The sequence below is a fragment of the Coenobita brevimanus genome, chromosome 110, assembly GCF_032717465.1.
Source record: "Coenobita brevimanus isolate Jiangsu-jjx chromosome 110, ASM3271746v2, whole genome shotgun sequence".
Lineage (NCBI taxonomy): Eukaryota > Metazoa > Arthropoda > Malacostraca > Decapoda > Coenobitidae > Coenobita > Coenobita brevimanus.
The window spans coordinates 35,736,930-35,756,926 of NC_137063.1; the positions used below are offsets into that span (position 1 = coordinate 35,736,930).

A 19,997-nucleotide genomic window follows, 5' to 3' on the forward strand; every position below is an offset into this window, starting at 1 on the left:
AAACGAATTTTTCATTACCAAATTGGCCCACATTTGGTAATGAAAAATACCAAATGGCAATGCTGACAGCGGAGGGGGGAGGGGGAAGGAAGCAAGGGGTGAAGGAGCTGTGGTGTAAACAGCTGTTCGGCACTGCGCTGCAATTTCAAATTACGGGTGGGAAAAAATTCAGATTTTGGGGGGATTTTTTTCTTTTTTTGGCCATTTTTGGGTAACGAAGGTCCAGGCCTACAATGTCCAGTAAGTGGGGTGTCCGGAAAGTGGGCGTCCGGATAGTACAGGGATTACTGTATTACCATAATGAAAGTCGTCACAGACTAGATAGAATTTGTCTGTCCTTTGTACTGTTTTCACTTAATCTAATGAAATCACTTATCATTTCATTTTTTTCTACTGAGGAAGAAGGGGATCTGTACCAAAAAATAAATTTTTTCCCATCTCACTACTCACCTCACACCCGGCTATCTCTTGCGCTTCAAGGCTTTTTAGTTTTCTTACAAATGTCTCATCCACTACAAAGTCCTTCCTTGCTAAAACACAACTCCACCTCCAAGAGCATTCAGATTAATGTTCTATCTTTTCTAATAACTGAGTAATGTCTATCTATCTATATATAGGCAGACACCCTAATCCCACTGGGGGTGGCCACAAGCAAACCGCCTCCATGTCGTCCTGCCTCCTGCCATTTCGATGTCCTCCCCCCCAACTTACATCCTCCTTTCTCATATACCTCTCCATTCCAACCCTTCATCTCATCCTTGGTTTCTCCCTCCTTTTCCCCCCATCCACCTCATTCACATACAATCTCCTCATTAGTCTCTCTCTCTCCATCCACTCCACATGGCCAAATCACCTAAATGTATTTCTAACGATTTCTGTCACATCCACATCTACATCACAATGCTTCACCACTTCCTCATTTGTCATATTGTCTCTCCATGTAACTCCACATGCTCCTCTCAAACACCTCATTTCCACTGCTCTCACTCTTGACTTACAAGTGTCCTTCCAACAAGGTCCAAACCTCACTTCCATACATCAGAGTGAGGATCACAATACTATCATGTGCTGACTTTTTTATTTTCATGCTCACTTCCCTATTTCTTATCACTGCTTTCAATGAACCTGCCACCTTTCTTCCCTGTTGTACCCTTAGATGTCTTTCATCTTCTAAACTTCCGTCCTTACTCACCACACTACCTAAGTGCTTAAATGCACTCACATTTTCCATTTTCTCAACATTCAGGCTCAATGTGCAATCTTCATTTCTCTCAAAGACTTTACTCTTCCCTACATTCACCTTTAGATTCCATTTCCTACATACTTTCTCAAACTCATCCACCAAGCCTTGCAGTTCCCCTTCGTCTTCACTTAACAATACAGTATCATCTGCAAACAACAGAACTGGAAGTTTCCAAACGCTTCCCTCTCATTAGGGCCACTCCAACATCCACTGACCTACCTTGTATCTTTTTTATAACTCAATCCATATACAAACTGAATAACCATGGAGGCATGATATATCCTTGTTTTATCCAACATTCAGACAGAAACAGTTTACCACCCACATGCACTGCAACCATAGCACCATCATACATATAGCATTCAATAGTTTCCTATTTACTCCATATATTTTTAATATTTTCCACATTCCTTGTCTAACTTATGTTAAAAAGAATGGTATTCATCATTTCATGTTGCACTTTTGAATCAGTAAGGAAGATTAAATGCAGGATCTTCTCATTTATAGGTGGTTCACATTCGGCAGTCTCTTGTTGCTTAATCCACCCAGATTTGTATAAAGGCAGTTGTAGGTATGATGTGACTGGCACTGTGACTTATCTGTATTTTCTCTGGTGAAACGAAATCTGCCACTGATCTTTGCATGGCCCTCTGAGTACCTCATAATCCTTGTAGTCTGCAGTCCAACTGAAATCTTTTTTACCCTCCTCCTCATTCTTTACAGTGGCCAATTTTCTTTAGCTTCTTTCTTTCCTCTCATTCCATCTATGTTTTATCCCTGAAGATCCTAATCTTGGCAGCTGGGTATGTTGCATGGTGTTGCCCTTCCTACTGATCCAACCATTTCTTCAGTCTCAGATCTTAACCTGAGCAGCTGACCTCTCCTGGTATCTGTGCACCTCTGGCTGATGGGTTTCTTGTTTGGCATCTTTGCCTCTGTGTAGTTTTAAGGTACCTGTGATCTTGCTTGTATTCTTTCTTGTTTAGTTTCACATGACTAGTAAAAAAAGTTGGAAACATATTGAAGGTTCCATGCCATTTTTATCTCCAGATCACCTGTGTCTGGTTCAACTAGTCTGTATGTGATCCTTACCATAGTGATGGCTCAGTAACTTCAGGTACCGGTACGTGCTTATCTAGCTCCCCAAACGTTCACTTAGCCTAATTTTCCTAAACCACGAAAACATTCAGGACTTTATTCTGGTAACAGGCAGAAAAAATAAAAGCTACATTTACCCTGCTAAATTATTACTGATATATATAAATTAAACCCCTACCATTAAAGAAAGCATTATACTGCAACTTTCCAAAGTTTATTTTTGATAATGCGAATAATTACCAACTTCAATCTCCCACACATAATATGGAGTAATTGCACAAATGAAATGAGCATACCGGTATATGACCTCAGTATGGTACCTTATTCACTGAGAAGGTGCAAGATTGCTATCTCACTCAGCACATAAGAAAATTTCACCAGGATATGAAGAGACAGCGCCAATGCAATGGACTTGCTGCTTAGTAATGACGACTCTACACCGGAAGACACAAGAGTCGACAATCCACTGGAGGTAGGGGGATTTTCAAGAATACTCCCCCAGTATCTCTGCTTGTCATATGAGGTGACTAAAAGGGTTGGAGGAGGGTTAGTGCCCCTCCCCGGAAAACAGCTAACTAAAAAGACGAACAAGAAGCCTCGGACAAGGACTGACCAAATGATGATGACCAAGGACCAGACAAAGGACATGGTACGGATCGTGATGTGGAAAGTAAGGGGTGCAAATGATGAGGTGAAAGAGAGAGAGTTTGCCCAGGTGTTTGAGGGTGTGAAAGTGGATGTATGTGGAGTAACTGAAACTAAATGGAGGGGAGGGAGTGTGACAGAATGGGAGTATGGATGGGGTATATGTGCAGGAGTAGGTGAGAATGAGAGGGCAAAAGAAGGAATGTGTATTGTTGTGAGTAAAAGATGGAAGAAGACCATAAGAGAGTATGGATCAGTTGGCTCAAGGATTGTGTTGGTAAGACTGAAAGTTGGAATACAAATGTGGGCGATTGTGCACGTGTATGCGCCAACGCACGATCGTGCAAGCAGAGTGAGAGAAGAGTTCTGGACAAATGTGGAAGTGTGCATGGAAAAGTTTGGAAGGAATAAGAGAGTGTTTTTGATTGGTGATATGAATGGTAGAGTAGGGAATGTGAAGGTGGATGGAATAGTTGGTGAGTGGGGTGTGCCTGCTGAGACACATAAGAATGGCAATGCGTTAGTGGACATTTGTGCTGGGAGGGGGTTGGTGATAGCCAATACCCTCTTCAGGCACAAAATGATCCACAGGTATACATGGCAAGTGATGAGAAGGGTGGGTGGTGAACTGAATGAAAGGATGGCAATGATTGATTATGTGTGTGTGGATGAAAGGATGCGAAGATGTGTAATGGATGCAAGAGCTTATGGAGGTTGGGGGAGTGAACTTTCTGACCACTACTTGGTGGTGGCCAGAATCAAGATCCAAGAAAGATGGAGAAATAGAAGAAGGGAAGGACAGGAGGAAGGAGTAGTTGCAAGGAGAGTGGAAAGGTTACAAAAAAAATGAGAAAAAGGCAGAATACATGAGAGAAGTGGAGGAACGATTGGGTAAATATGAATTGGAGCAGATAGGGGACATGGAAGGTGTGTGCAAGACATTCACAGAAGAAATACCGTATTTCGCGGCATGTAAGACGCAGCATTGTGAAAGACGCACCCTAATTCTGGCAGGGTAGTTCTGTGGAAAAAAAGTTTGCCCTAACCAAGACTGCAGTAAGGTTTCTTGATAAGAGCCATTACCACACAGATACACACTCACCTTTCAGAATCTATTCATTACTGATCATCAGCCTTGGTTTCTTTTTTTTATATACAAAGAATGGTACAGGAAAAGAAAGCAATGCCCCTTCTTGACAAAACGTAACTGATATGAGCCACTATCACTTAGATACACACTCACCTTTCAGAATCTATTCAGTACTGCTCATCATCCTTTAGTTACTTCTTTTATGTACAAAGAACTATACAGGAAAAGAGAAAAGAAAACAATACCCCGTCTTAACAAAACGTGACTTCAAACCACGAGGCCATCTCAACTTTGTTGATAAATATGTATCAGTAAACTGATATAAACACTGTTTTTAATATTTTATGAATTTAAAACCACAAATGAAGTCAAGAAACTCTGTTCTTTCATTCACTGACGAAAACATAAAGTACAATGAATGTTCACGTCAGTTCATTTATCCTAAAAGAACCCGGTCATATTCCACACCTGTTACGGAATTTCCTCACATTGCCTTGACTCAAGCACAATATCAGACTACTACCATCATTAATCATGCACTCTAACTAACCTGTAATTACCTCCACAAATAATATAAAAAGGTAGCACTTGTAAATACACAAATTACAATGTTTCACAACGAAAGTTCAATATAGCAAGGCTGCTTGGGAACAGGATAGACAGCTGTTTGTACTCTCTTCTCTCAGTATCACTCCTTCACTGTCAGCTATGTTTGCCTTGCAGCATCAACAATTAAAAATGCATGCTTCACTGATCATAATTTACTATAAACATTCATTTCAAAACATACTGAGTATGGTGAAAACATCCATTGTTACACCTTAGTAACACTGCTGTCTCCTAGTCGCTAGACAGCAGTCTCTACCCCTTCCTCTCAGTATCACTTCCTCACTGTCTGCGATGTTTCCCTTGCAGCATCAACAGTTAAAAATACGTTCTTCACTTATCACAATTTACCAAAAACAGACATTCATCTCAAAACATGTCGAGAATGGTGAAACTATCCCTTAGCAACAATGCTGCACACCAAGGGCTAGACAACTGTCTCTACCCTCTTCTCCCAGTATCACTCCCTTACTGTCAGCTGTTTTCCTTGCAGCATCAACAATTAAAAATGCATATTTCTCTTATCAGAATTTGTTAAAAACAGACATCCATCTCAAAACATTCGAGTACTGTGAAAACATCCATTTGTGGTCTTAACACTGCTGCCTCCTAGTCACTATGGTACACACACACACACGCACACACGTACACACCACATGCAACATTCGCTCGCCTCTGAAACATTTACACCAGTCAGTTTTGGAGTACCCAGTGGCTTTATTATATGTCAAAAACATCAAAATGTATTTGGTTGTTCAATATAAATATCATCACTTACGGACATGAAACATCTCAAACAATTTATTCATCCAAACATCGTCAGTGCAAGACTAAAGGTGTACAGCACCATTGATCCTAAATTTTCCTTGGTTGCATCTGTCATGATCACCTAAAACCTATATTCACTTCATATTACTGACATGGTGAAAATTTCACTCGTCTTCAAATCCTGAGAATTCATCACTACTTTCCCCAAGTCCTGAAGCATCACTGGAAGTCATCACCACGGTCATCATCACTGTTTCACTGTCACTCTCATACAGTAAATGGTCCTCAGTACCATCCACTGCATTGCTTATACCACACTTCATACGACTTTAACTTGGCAATCGTTTTAACTGAGCACAGGCGATATTCAGACTTGGGGCATTTGATACAGCCCACATTAACTTCCTCAGTACATGTTTCCTGAACTGAATAAAATCATATGGCGAGCATGAATAAACTACCCTATAAAATACATTGCTGGGCTGAAGGGGTTATAATAAGCGGATTATCAGTTCCCTAGCCTGACTCTACCCACTCCTACTTCCTTAACTACACCCACACCAAACTCTCACCCACACCTTAGGATTCTGGTCGTTTCGGCCGTAACGTCCAAAATGGCAAACGACTTTACAACCTAACCTAACCTAACCTAACCAATTTGGACGTTACGGCCTAAATGATCGCCATTGCCGATCATGAGAGCTTTGCTTAGGCAGCAGAGATGCAGAGAGTGAACGTTGTCAATCATTCTGATCGCTTCGTCTGCCAAGAATACAGCAGAAATGGCGGACGCTGATATGAATGCCTGTTCAGGCACGCTATTTCAGATATTGTATCAGTTATGCTACTCAGTGAATTTTATCCTATTTTCATAACAAAATACTGTAATTGGGTGTGCCCTGAGTTGCATAGACATTGCTGAAGTACTTCACTTGGCTGAAAAAGTGAAACTGTAACTTCAGGCAGTAGCCTACTGTTTAAAATTACAACTGTTTTTCTTGTTTTTCGCTATTGGTATAATAAGACTGTTCACTTCTATGATACTCTTGTCAGACATGAAACAAAATGTCACTAAGAGAAGCCAACCATATGAGGGTGATTGAATTTCCATATGCGACAAAAATCAATTCTGATGACTTGTCAGGTTCGCTTGCCAGCATCGCTTCAGTATGACTGCTTTGCTAGTTAGTAAGTGGATGGCAAGCAAAGTGGTTATGATTGCCTTTCAGAAGGTTAGCAGACAGTTCACCAATGAGCATGTTAGCTTGCTAGAGTAGGGTGTACGCTAGACGCTAACCTGCTAAGTTGCTAAACCCCTTGACGGTATTGAACAGTTGAGCTGAAAACAAACAGTGAATGCTTTGTGTTCTTGATCTTGGGTGCTTTAATATCTGCTGCATATATACACTCATAAAATGTCACAAAAGTAACTGACCTAATTAGGGTTACTGAATTTCCATACGTGACGAAAGTCTGTTTTGATGACTTGGCAGTTTCACTAGCCAGCATCTCTCCAGTATGACTGCTTTGCTAGTTAGTAAGTGGATGGCAAGCAAAGTGGTTATGATTGCCTTTCAGAAGGTTAGCAGACAGTTCACCAGTGAGCATGTTAGCTTGCTAGAGGAGGGTGTACGCTAGACGCTAACCTGCTAAGTTGCTAAACCGCTAAACCCCTTGATGATATTGGCCATTTGAGCTGAAAACAAACAGTGAATGCTTTGTGTTCTTGAACTTGCGTGTTTTAATATCTGCTGCATATATACACTCACAAAATGTCACAGAAGTAACTGACCTAATTAGGGTTACTGAATTTCCATACGTGGCGAAAGTCTGTTTTGATGACTTGGCAGTTTCACTAGCCAGCATCTCTCCAGTATGATTGCTTTGCTAGTTAGTGAATGGATGGCAAGCAAAGTGGTCATGATTGCCTTTCAGAACGTTAGCAGACAGTTCACCAGTGATCATGTACGTTAGCTTGCTGGAATAGTGTGGATGCTAAACTGCTAAATCGCTAAATATCTTCACGATGTTAGCCAGTTGAGCTGTAAACAAACCCGCGAAAGTTTTGTGTGTTTCTGATCTCGTGTGTTTCTTAAATCTGCTGCATATACACACTAGTGTATATTATTTTTAAAAATCAAATCAAATCTGTATACTGTAGAAAACTCCTGTGGTTGCTAAGCAGTGAGATGATCATCTTTATAAGAGTTTCTTCTCAATGGAGCCAAACTAGCCTGCCTCAGTCTAGCGTGCAGGACGCATGGGGATATTTTAATGTAACTTTGAGACAAAAAAGTGCGTCTTACATGCCGCGAAATACGGGTATGTGCAGCATGTGATGTGGAGTGTGGGGTGAAGCAAAGATGGAAGAGGGTACAAGGAACAGCATTGTGAAATGAAGAGGTGAGACAGGCTGTGGCACAAAAGAAGAAAGCATACAATGAATGGATGAGAAATAGGGGTGTGGAAGAAGTTGAGAGGCGGAAGAGAGAGTTATACATAGAAAGGAAGAGAGAGGTGAAAAGTTTAGTTAGAGAGAATAAGAAGAGAGTGGATGAGGAATTTGGAAGGAATTTGAGTGTAAAGTGGAGGGACTGTAAGAAAATGTTCTGGAAAGAGGTGAAGAGAGTAAGACAAGGTGGCATTGAAGCTAGTAGTGGAGTGAAAGATAAAAATGGTACATTACTAGTGGAGATGGGAGAAAAAGTGAGCAGATGGAGAGAACACTTTAAGGAATTGTTGAACATAGAGAATGGAAGTAATGTGAGTATAAGTGGCTGGGGAATGGCTGGGAGAAGGAGGGAGGTGAGAAGACAGGAAGAAATCAGTAGGATAGAAGTTGTGGAAGCAATGAAGAAAGTCAAATTGGGGAAAGTCCCGGGAATTGATGGAATATGTGGTGAAATGCTGAAGCATGGGGGAGAGAGAGTAGTAGAATGGATGTGGAAGATGTGCAGATTGGCCTGGGAGGAAGGTAGAGTCCCAGAGGATTGGAAGTCAGGTATAATTATTCCCTTGTACAAAGGAAAAGGGGAAAAAGATGTGTGTGGTAATCATAGAGGCATTTGTCTTCTTAGTGTAACAGGAAAACTGTATGGTAGGATACTTACTGACAGAGGTAGAGAAATAACAGAGGAATTAGTTGGAGAACAACAGGGTGGCTTTAGGAAGGGAAGAGGTTGTGTAGATCAGATATTCATTCTTAGATCATTAGTGGAAAAGTTTCTAGAGAAGGGAAAGAAGTTGTATGCAGCCTTCATGAATATGTAGAAAGCATATGGCAGGGTGGATAGACAAGGATTGTGGAAAGAATTAAGAATATATGGAGTAGATGAGAAGTTGTTGAATGCTGTGAAGGGTATGTACGAGGGTGCTAAGGCTGCAGTGCGTGTGGATGGTGAACTGAGTGAATTTTTCTCTTTGATGGTTGGGTTGAAACAGGGATATGTCATGTCTCCACGGTTGTTCAATCTGTACATGGATGGGGTAATAAAAGAGGTACAAGGTAGGGCAGTGGATGCTGAAGTGGCCCTAGTGAGAGAGGTTAGTGTTTGGAAACTCCCTGTACTGTTGTTTGCAGATGATACTGTGTTGTTAAGTGAAGACAAAGGGGAACTTCAAGGCTTGGTGGATGAGTTTGGGAGAGTGTGTAAGAAACGGAATCTAATGGTGAATGTAGGGAAGAGTAAAGTGATGGCCTTTGAGAGAGGTGAAGTCAGTGAATGTACAGTGAGGTTGGATGGTGAGAAAATGGAAAATGTGAGTACGTTTAAGTACTTGGGTAGTGTGATGAGTAAGGATGGAAGTTTGGAGGGTGAAGTGCTTGAAAGGGTACAACAAGGAAGAAAGGTTGCTGGTTCCTTGAAAGCATTGATAAGAAAAAGGGAACTGAGCATGAAAGTGAAAAAGTTACTACATGACAATATTGTGATACCAACTCTAACATATTGAAGTGAAGAAGTTGTTAGAAGGATACAAGTCAAGAGTGAGGGCAGTGGAAATGAGTTATTTAAGTGGAATCACATGGAGAGACAGGCTGACAAATGAAGATATAAAGGAGCGTTGTGGTGTGGATGTGGATGTGATAGGAAGTGTTAGGAGGAACACACTGAGGTGGTTTGGCCATGTGGAGAGGATGGAGGGTGAGAGACTGACAAGGAGTGTATGTAAGTAAGGTGGAAGGGGGGAGAGGGAGGGGGAGGCCGAGGATGAAATGGAGGGATGGAGTTGACAGGTATATGAAAGAGGGGAGTGTGAGTTGGGAGCAGGGCAGTGAAATGGCGGGGGACAGGGTGATGAGGAGGCGATTTGTTTGTGGCCACCCAGTACGGGATTGAGGCGTCTGGCAATAGATAGATAGACATTCAAGAAATGGAGGCTGTGAGTAAGAAGCAGGTGTATACATATGAAGAAGCAGATTTTGGCCTGATGAGACAAAGACTTGATATGGATTGGCAGTACTCGTCTTCTGAACTGTGCATCAAAGACAAATGGAAGAACTTTAAAGTGAGGACCTGGACCGGTGGCGTCTTCGTCGTGGAACTACCCCCCAGAGGCTGTCGAAGAGAAGAGGAGGACAGCATGGGGGCCAAACCACCGCAAACTCCCCCAGCCCCTCATGAGGCCTGAGTACCTGGGAGTGGCTTCGGTCACCCGGTCTAGTACCACATCTCCCAACACAACACACACAACAACACCATTTTTTCTACACCGAGAAATGACTCCCGGCAGCCATTTCTCGACAACTTCTTCTAGCCAGGGACACTGAAAGCAATCCAGGACCCACAAACAAATACATATGTCCAACATGCTCAAAACCTATCACGTCGAGCCAACAGACAAAGCGTTCAGTTCAGTGCAATTCCTGCAAGAACTGGACCCATTACACCTGCACAACACTTGCATCCAGAAAACATTATACAAACACCTGGACCTGCTCCTTATGCTCCTTCCCCCCACCCACTAACCCCCCCACCAACCCTACTCCTACTTCCTTCACACCTCCACAGCCAAACCTACCGATCCTTCCCACACCATCCAATCCCCCAACTCCTCCCATTCCAACCCATCCTAATCCACCCCAACCCTTACCACCATCACAACCTCCTCCTACCCCTTCCCCTCCACCCACACCACCACCTCCCCCCCGTGCTGCAGCAGCCAACACACATCGCACACACAACATAAACATCCTTCAGTTAAACATAGATGGCAAAAACACCAAAAAACAAGAACTCACATGATTCATCAAACAACAGAACATACACACTGCCATCTTACAAGAAACAAAACTACACAGAGCACAGAAAACACCGACATTTCATAACTCACCACCATTCGAGAAGACCGGGCCGACGGCGGTGGCAGTGGACTCATCATCCTGGTACATAAATCTATCAACTTTGCAGACGCCAGTGGACACACAAAGTCACTTCTGCCCCCACATGACACCACAACAGAAATACAATCAATTAAAATATGCACTGGTAACAAATCACACATAACAATTGATAACACAAACATTCCCCCCCAGTCGTCCTCCACAGTACCACACAATTACTCTCCACAGATACACCACATCACTAACATACCGAACATCATCCTGGGTGGTGATTTCAGTGCCATGTCGTCAGCCTGGCATGTCAACAACCCTGACACAGACAGAGGGCTGGTACTACAATCCCAAACAGATCATCTTTTCATACTGAACAATCTAGACCAACATACCCATATCCCACACCAAGCCCTCTTCCTCCCATCATCCCTAGACATCACCTTCTGCTCCCCAAACCTCGCCCCCACTACATCCTGGAGAGTGGTCAAAACCCCAGGTTCTGTTCACCTCCCAATCATCATCACTACCAAAATCAGAATCACCCTAGCTGGCTACAGACACACATACACTAATTATAAGAAAGCCAACTGGGAGGCCTTTGCAACTGAAACAGAACAACATTTTGAAACACTAAACAGTACCGTACACCCATCACAAACATCAACACTGCTGTGCACTTTCATAATACAATTATACAAAACGCAGACAAAAAACACAGCCCTAGAGGCAACAGAAAGAGACATAACCCCAACTTCACACCAGAAATTCAATGCCTCATCAGACAATGGAACACACCGCAACACTCCCCAACACCCCATATACAAGACACCGTACAACAAATACAAGAACTATCTATCTATCTATCTATTGCCAGACGCCTCAATCCCGTTTGGGGTGGCCACAAACAAATCGCCTCCAAGTCGCCCTGTCCCCCACCATTCACTGCCCTGCTCCCAACTCACACCCCCCTCTCTCATATACCTCTCCACCCCATCCCTCCATCTCATCCTCGGCCTCCACCTCACTCACATACACTCTCTTCGTCAGTCTTTCACCCTCCATCCTCTCCACATGGCCAAACCACCTCAGTGTGTTCCTCATAACGCTTCCTATCACATCCACATCCACACCACAACGCTCCTTTATATCCTCATTCGTCAGCCTGTCTCTCCACGTGACTCCACAGGCTCCTCTTAAATAACTCATTTCCACTGCTCTCACTCTTGACTTGTGTCCTTCCAACAATGTCCAAGCTTCACTTCCGTACGTTAGAGTTGGTATCACAATACTGTCATGTAGTAACTTTTTCACTTCCATGCTCACTTCCCTGTTTCTTATCACTGCTTTCAAAGAACCAGCAACCTTTCTTCCCTGCTGTACCCTTTCAAGCACTTCACCCTCCAAACCTCCATCCTTACTCATCACACTACCCAAGTACTTAAACATACTCACATTTTCCAATTCCTCACCATCCAACCTCGCTGTACATTCACTAACTTCACCTCTCTCAAAGACCATCACTTTACTCTTCCCTACATTCACCTTTAGATTCCGTTTCTTACACACTCTCTCAAACTCATCCACCAAGCCTTGCAGCTCCCCTTCGTCTTCACTCAACAACACGGTATCATCTGCAAACAACAGTACAGGGAGTTTCCAAACACTATCCTCTCTCACCAGGGCCACTCCAACATCCACTACCCTACCTTGTACCTCTTTTATTACTCCATCCATGTACAGATTGAACAACCATGGTGACATGACACATCCCTGTTTCAAACTAACTTTCAAAGAGAAAAATTTGAGTGTTGAGTTCTTGTGAACTCAACACTCAAATAAACAATAAAATATCAGAACAGCAAACACTAAACTGGAAAAATTATCTCCAAACACTTGACCACAAAACAAACACCAGTAAACTCTACAAAACACTAAACAGCATCACACTCTCCAACAGCAACCCTACACACTCACATGCCGCCATCACAACAATAGACACCATACCTTCAAACAAACAACAAGCAAACACTCTCATCAATCACTTTTCACATGTCAGCCATTTAAACCCTCATCCCAAGGACTGACGTATCATTCGACGTAGGAGACAGTTCCCCACAGACCCAGGCTACGCACCTTTCACTTACAACCAGACGAAGCACATCATCAGCAACTTCAAGCACTCAGCTGCCTGTGGACCAGACAACATAAGCAACATTCACCTTAAATACCTTGGACTACAAGGCATACAAGCACTTGCCAACATATCAAACTACAGCTACTTACACAACATAATACCCAACATCTGGAAGCATGGCATTATCATCACTATCCCTAAACCCAACAAAGACACCACATTACCCTCCTCACACCGCCCCATCACACTCCTCTGCACCCCCTTTAAAGTCACTGAATGACTGATACTACAACTAGTCACACCTCACATTCCCCTAGCCCAATCACAACATAGCTTTAGGCCACTACACTCCACAAACACCCTTCTTACAGACCTTATGCAAAGAGTTTTCGATGGCATGAATTCAGCTAGGTCACCACACAGAACACTCCTAGTCACACTAGACAACAGCAAAGCTTTTGATGCCATCCCCCACCACAGCCTCACAAACAAAATACTCAACACAAACATGCACAGTAACACAAAAAGATGGTTGGCAAACTACTTAGCAGGTAGATGTGCACACATAACATTTGCCGGTCGGTCTTCTAACATCAGAAACTTCACAAATGGTGTCCCCAAGGATCTGTTTTGTCCCCTACACTCTTTAACCTATACATGCATGACATATCCACACTCCACACACCACAGATACACATAGCTTCCTATGCAGATGATATAACATGTGTATGCACCAAAACGCAAACACAGCTGCACACATCCTCCAACCTTACCTCAACACACTACATGAATGGTTCACCACAAACTGGCTTAAAATAGCCCCTGCCAAATCTACAGCGACCCTTCTCACAAACTGGACAGCAGAACACAGTCACATCCCACACCTCACCATAAAGAACACTCCCCTACCCCCCCCCCAAATCCTTGGTGTAACATACACCAATGTTATTTAAACAACACATCACAAACATTAAAAACAAAATAACACCAAGACTCAATGCCTTGAGGTCACTTGCCCATACAACATTCGGACACAGCAAAGAAACCAACACCACAGTATACAAACAATATATACGTTCAGTGATGAATTATGTAAGCCCTGTCTGGACTCCTAACCTCACCAAAACACACTACAACACTCTACAGACCATACAGAACAAGGCCCTAAAAATAATCACAGGCAGCACAGCTACTACACCCACAGACCACCTACATCAAGAAACCAAAGTCCTCAAAGTCAAGGATCACCTAGACATGAGAGGCACCCAGATTCTTGCTGCAGCCTCCACAAACCCACAACATCCACTACATTACATGGCAGCACATCCACCCACACCTAGGAACATGAAAACAACACCCAGCACATGATATCATACACAAATACTGTCATCTCTCCCCCCTCGCCCACCTCAGACCAGCTTCCAGAAGCATATCCACACTCAAATCACTCGCCGCTCCATTCGGTCACTTAAAGACAACACACAGCTGCATGCACGGACTCCTGACATCCACCCTTCTGAATCTTATCTCCCTCGTGAGGACAGGGTCCACCTGGCCAGGCTGAGATGTGGGCACCATCCAGCCCTCTTCAGCTACCAGAAAAGGCTGGATGGCTCCGTTGCTGATGCCTGTCCAGGATGTAACACAGCACTCCATACTGTTAAGCACATTATGGAAGACTGCACTGCACACAATCATCTATGCCAACAACACAACATACACTCTTTGAGAGCTCTGTGGGAAAGCCCAGTCTCGGCCATGGCCTTCCTAAGGGGCTTGGGGCTGTTCAGCCAGACTGCCTAGGGAACAACTACTACTACTTTAAAGTGAAATTACAGGAGGGTATTGATGAGTGCATTCCAAGGAAGCAAGCCAGAGGAGTCAGAAACAACAGGAAATACTTACCTATGAACAGGAAACTAGAGTCTCAAGTAAAGAGAAAACAAAGACTGTGGGAAAACTGAGAAATCTAAAAAACTGGAAATAAAGTCAGAGCACGTGCAGGTAAGATCTATGTACAAGTTGATAAAGAGTAAAGGAAACTGAATAGCCAGTTAATGAAAGAAATAACATATGAAATAAAGAAGCAAGAGATAGCAAAGAATGTCAAGGCAAATCCAACAGTGTTCTGGAAGAATAGTATGCGTAATCAAAGACAAGTAAGAAATCGAGAACAGCTGACCTGTACAAGGATGAGGAAAAAATTCCAAAGACTACTATTTCATTCATTTTTTAATTCATCATCCAATCCTACGTTGCCCCATGAAGAGCGTAGGAGCCCAGGGCTAGGCAGTTGGTCCTGACATTTAAGATGAGAGTGACCAACCTCACTCATCCCTAAGTGGCACTATATTAATGACAAGGAAAAGGCCAAGGTACTTTCTGAACAGTTTGTAAGTCTTCATCAAGGAGTTTGAAGAGGAGGTACCTACTTCAGTTATAAGGGATGTGCTGGCTCTTCAATACCTGGAGCTAACTAAAGACAAGGTTAGAAGGGTTATTACAAGCATGAAGAGAAATAAAACCCCAGATCTAGATGAGCTACATCCACTGATAATTAAAGAGATGATGGAGGAACAACTTGAACCCAGAAAGATAATATCTGACAGTTCATTCCATGAACAGGAAATCCAGGAAGACTGGCATATCACGTACATCACAGCCATCTACAAAATAAGGAGCAAGAGTGATCTAGGCAACAAAAGGCCTGTAAGTCTAACCAGCATTGTTTGTAAAATAATGGAGTCAGTCTTGCTAGAGGAAATAACATCACACATGGAGAAACACAATTTATTCAGTAAAAAAAAGTTTTAATTCATCTCTGGCAGGTCAACTTTGCTGCTGTAACTTAAGGTGCTGGACAACTGGACTGATGCTGTTGACAGTGGTCACACAGTGGATGTGGTGTACAGTACAGTGATTTCATGAGGGTATTCAATCGGGTACTACAAAAAAAAAAAAAAAAAAAAAAAAAAAAAAAAAAATACTGGAGAAAATAACAAGCTATGGTATTAAAGGAAAATATCTAGAATGGTTTAGGGGCTTCCTCTCACAAAGAATGCAACAAGTGCCGGCAAATGGTAATGCTTCTGACTCATTTCGTTTTGTTTATACAGGCTCCAACATGCTTGCATGCATCAGCCTTGGTCACCTAATGGCAGCTCTCCATGCTACTTGATCTCTGGCTGCCTCCCTATTCAGTCCCTTATCCCTGAGGTCACACTCAATGACCTTGTCCCATATCTTTTTTCGGTCTGCCTCTCGTAACTCTACCCCCAGCATTAACACTTCTTACTTTCTGCACCCAGTTGTTATCCCTCATCATTTTCACATGCTCAACCCAATGTACTCCAATCCCATCCTTCCTCTTAACTCTTCCACTGTAAACCTAGCCCCTCCAGGCCTCGCATTCAAGCATGCACTGCTTATCTGCCTAACCACTGTCATTTCTGTACATATGAGCCTGCAAATATCCCCTTCATTTACTGCCCAGGTCTCACTACCATACAGCATTACACTCCCAACACATGCCACATACAATGATCCTTTAGCACAGTGGGAGAGCCCTCTCAAAATCAGGAGAGGAAACAGCTCCCTTAACTTCTTCCAACCACTCCTCACTCTAGCCACAGAGCTAGCTCTGGCCCCACCTCTAGCACATATCTCCCAAGTAATAAAACTCTTCCACACACTTGAGACTCACCAGCAAGACCAATCCTTTCACACCTGACAGTCTCCTTATGCACATGTCCACTCTCCTCCTTCTTTGACAGTGCCACCACCAACCCTAGATACCATCACCTTTGTTTTATCTGCATTTACTCTCAAACTCTTGTGGCCCACACCATCTCTCCACTTCCTGAATCTTTCCTCCTTCTTCCTCTCATTCTCTGCAGTCAACACCAAATCATTGGCATACAACACTTCCCTTGGGAGTCCATTTCTCAAGCCACATGACAGGGCTTCAAGCACCATATTAAACAACAACTGAGCTCAAGACTTGTCCCTGTACACCAATATTCACAGAAAACTCGTCACCCAAATCTCTATTCACTCCCACCTGGGTGCGAGCACCTATATACACGGCCATTACCACTCTAACTAGCCATTCCTCGATCCCTAGCTTTCCCATTGCCCACTTCACTACCTCCCTAAGGATTCTTCCAAAGGCCTTCTCCAAATCAACAAAAACAAAGTACAGATCCCTTTTCTTTCCTCTATATTTTTTTTTCCAGACGCTGTCAAACAATGAATATGGCATCAGTGGTCCCTTTGTCTGGCATAAACCCAAACTGCATCTCATCAACATTCACTCTTTCTATAGTCATACCTTTTAGAACTCTCTCCATTACCTTCATTATCTGGTCCAAAAGTTTTATGCCTCTATATTTTCCTCTTTCTTGATTGGAAGGAAGTTACAAGTGGTGTCCCCCAGGGTTCTGGCTTGGGACCCCTGTTGTTTGTCCTGTTAATCAATGACCTGCCAGAAATGGTCACATAAGACAGTGAAGTTTATCTGTACACTAATGACACCATGATCTTCAGGTGAATTAGGGGGGCGCGGTAGCACAGTGGTAGCGCGCTGGACTTGTGATCGGGGGATTGCAAGTTCGAGCCACACCCGGGCTGCCGTGCCGGGAGGGGTAGCTCCCTCCTGTAACCCTAGCGGGGCTATATAGTCCAATACAGGGCTTAGCTCGGGGGAATTCCATTTCTCCCATTTTTTTTTCAGGTGAATTATGAGTCAGGAGGACTGTGAAAAGCTGCAAAGTGACCTGGATGAGGTCAGAGGATGGACAGAAAAATGGATGCTGTACTGTACTTTCACCCAGAAAAAAATCAAGTACTGTACCAGTATATAACGATCGGCAAGTCTGAGGCTGAAGATCAGGATTACCTCTTGTATGACAGAATCAACAGGACCATGACATAAAAAGATACAGAAGTACTATACTGTGATCACTGATGACAAAATGCCATTTACTGACCACCTAATAGAGATCAACAAAGCCAACAAAATAATAGGACTGATAAAAGGAACCTTTGTCCACCTGGATACTGCAATATTCAAGCCCTGTACAAAGCCCTATGCAGACCACACTTTAAGTATGCCAACCAAATCTGGTGCACATTGGTAATAGACAAAAAAGCGGTGCAGAATGTGCAATGCAGGACCACCAAGCTCATCCCCCAGATTATGGACCTGTCATACAAGCAAAGGTTTTGGAAAGTGGAATTACAGTACCAACATTAGCATACACTTGATCAAGGGGAGACCAAACAGAAACCTACAAGATCATTCCAGCAAAAAATGACCAGGCATGTACTGAAGGACTATTCCAGATGAGAGATGTCAACTCTACCCAAGAAAATACAAGAAAATGTTCAAGACCACGACAAATCTCACCCTCAGGAAATACTCATTCTCAAACACCAATTAACAACTGGGGCAGTCTGCCAGAATTGGTAACACAGGCTGAGTCACTAGAAAATTTTTAGGCAAAACTAGACAAATTTTGGAAGTACCAAGAACAGAGATATGATGGTAATCTTTATGGAGACATGGGACCACCTCCAAAACAATAAAAAAATAAAAATCTATCTAATTTTGAATTGGTTCAGTGACTTTGTAGAGATGTATATTGGTGCATTTTCAAGTATAAAATGGATCCATCAATAAACTAGGAAAATATGATTACATATGGGATAGGTTAGCATAAGACAGGCTAAATTAGAAAACAGGGTTAAGTTAAAAAAAATTTAGCCTACGTTAGATCTGGACAAGCAGACACTGATAAGGGTAATTCTGCTCAAAAACAGCATTCTAAGATGGAGTCCATCTGTCACTGTACTGGACACCATACGATAACATCCATTTGTAAACAAATACCACACTTTGAAATGGTTTTCACCACTTTTAAAAGAAATAAAAAACACTGAAACCTGAAAACACAATTAGAAAAAATTAAAGAACCCCATGAGAAGCTAAAGTAAGGAAAAAAACTGAAGAAATCTGAAAAACAGGGAGGTCGTATGTCTCCTTAAGGATTACCGTACCAATTTCATTACAAGGCACAAATATCCACTAACCAAAGCCACTGTCCAACTAGAGGGGCCAATGAGCTGGAGTTACAGGCATAACAGCCTCTTCTACAACATCTATGTGAATCATACACCAGTAATCTGTAAGGACATACAGGACCACCTTATTTTGCAGTTTTCTTATATTCTGACTGCTTTTTCATGTTTTTTTTTTTTTATGCTATAAAAAGAAATAAGTGATGTTTGTTTACACTTCTTAACAGCATCGAAGTCAGATGTGCCATCTCAAGGTGCATAAAGACAGATGGAACATGATTTTTGATTGAAATTACCCTTATCAGTGCCTACCAGTACTTATCCAAACCTGACCTAAATTTTCATATAACAACCCACCCATAGTTATTCTAAACTACCGTAACCAAACTTAATCTGAACCATATCCCTTATCTAGCCTAATCATATTTTCCTTGTTTATTGATGGATCTTCTTTACATCAATAAATGCACTTCTGTATACTTTTACAGTCATTGAGTCAATTACCGGTAAGCAATTTTTGGTGGTGGTTCTGTCTCCTTGGTAAGAATTACCCATACACAGTATGACACTTGCATATGCAGTAAGTGGTGAATGGTTACCTCTACCATGGCTCCTCCTTACCTTCAGTGTCAATAAGTATAATCTTGGGGGAATCATCAGTCTTTGAGTTGTCCTTGGCTTGCCCTGGATCATCATCTTTAGTCCGTATCTTAAAGACTACGGTTGCTGTGCTGACTAATCGTACAGAATCGTGTTTGGCCCAGTTCCCTGCTTTTAGTGGAAGCAGTCTTCCACAGTTTGGGTAAAAAGTGGTATAATCCAATTTTTCACGCCAATAAAAACTCTCTGAACATAGTGACTGATACATATTTGGGTTGAAGACCCTGCTGCTTGGTTTTATATCCATCAAGACGCGGTGTAACTTCAACATATGAAAATTCATGACTACCCAATTCAGCCGATAAACGTAGTGTTTCAATGCTCTGGAGCTATATTTATA

General features: G+C 42.5%; 1 protein-coding gene across 1 annotated transcript in view; it reads right to left on the reverse strand.

Moving 5' to 3' along the window:
* mIF3 (mitochondrial translation initiation factor 3) overlaps nucleotides 1–19,997 on the reverse strand; it is a 32,247-nt gene extending 12,250 nt beyond the window's left edge. Inside the window, exon 1 of the mRNA XM_080286039.1 lies at nucleotides 19,619–19,997. Coding sequence (XP_080142165.1) covers nucleotides 19,619–19,940 — 322 coding nt within the window. The 5' untranslated portion in view covers nucleotides 19,941–19,997. The remainder of the gene's footprint in view (nucleotides 1–19,618) is intronic.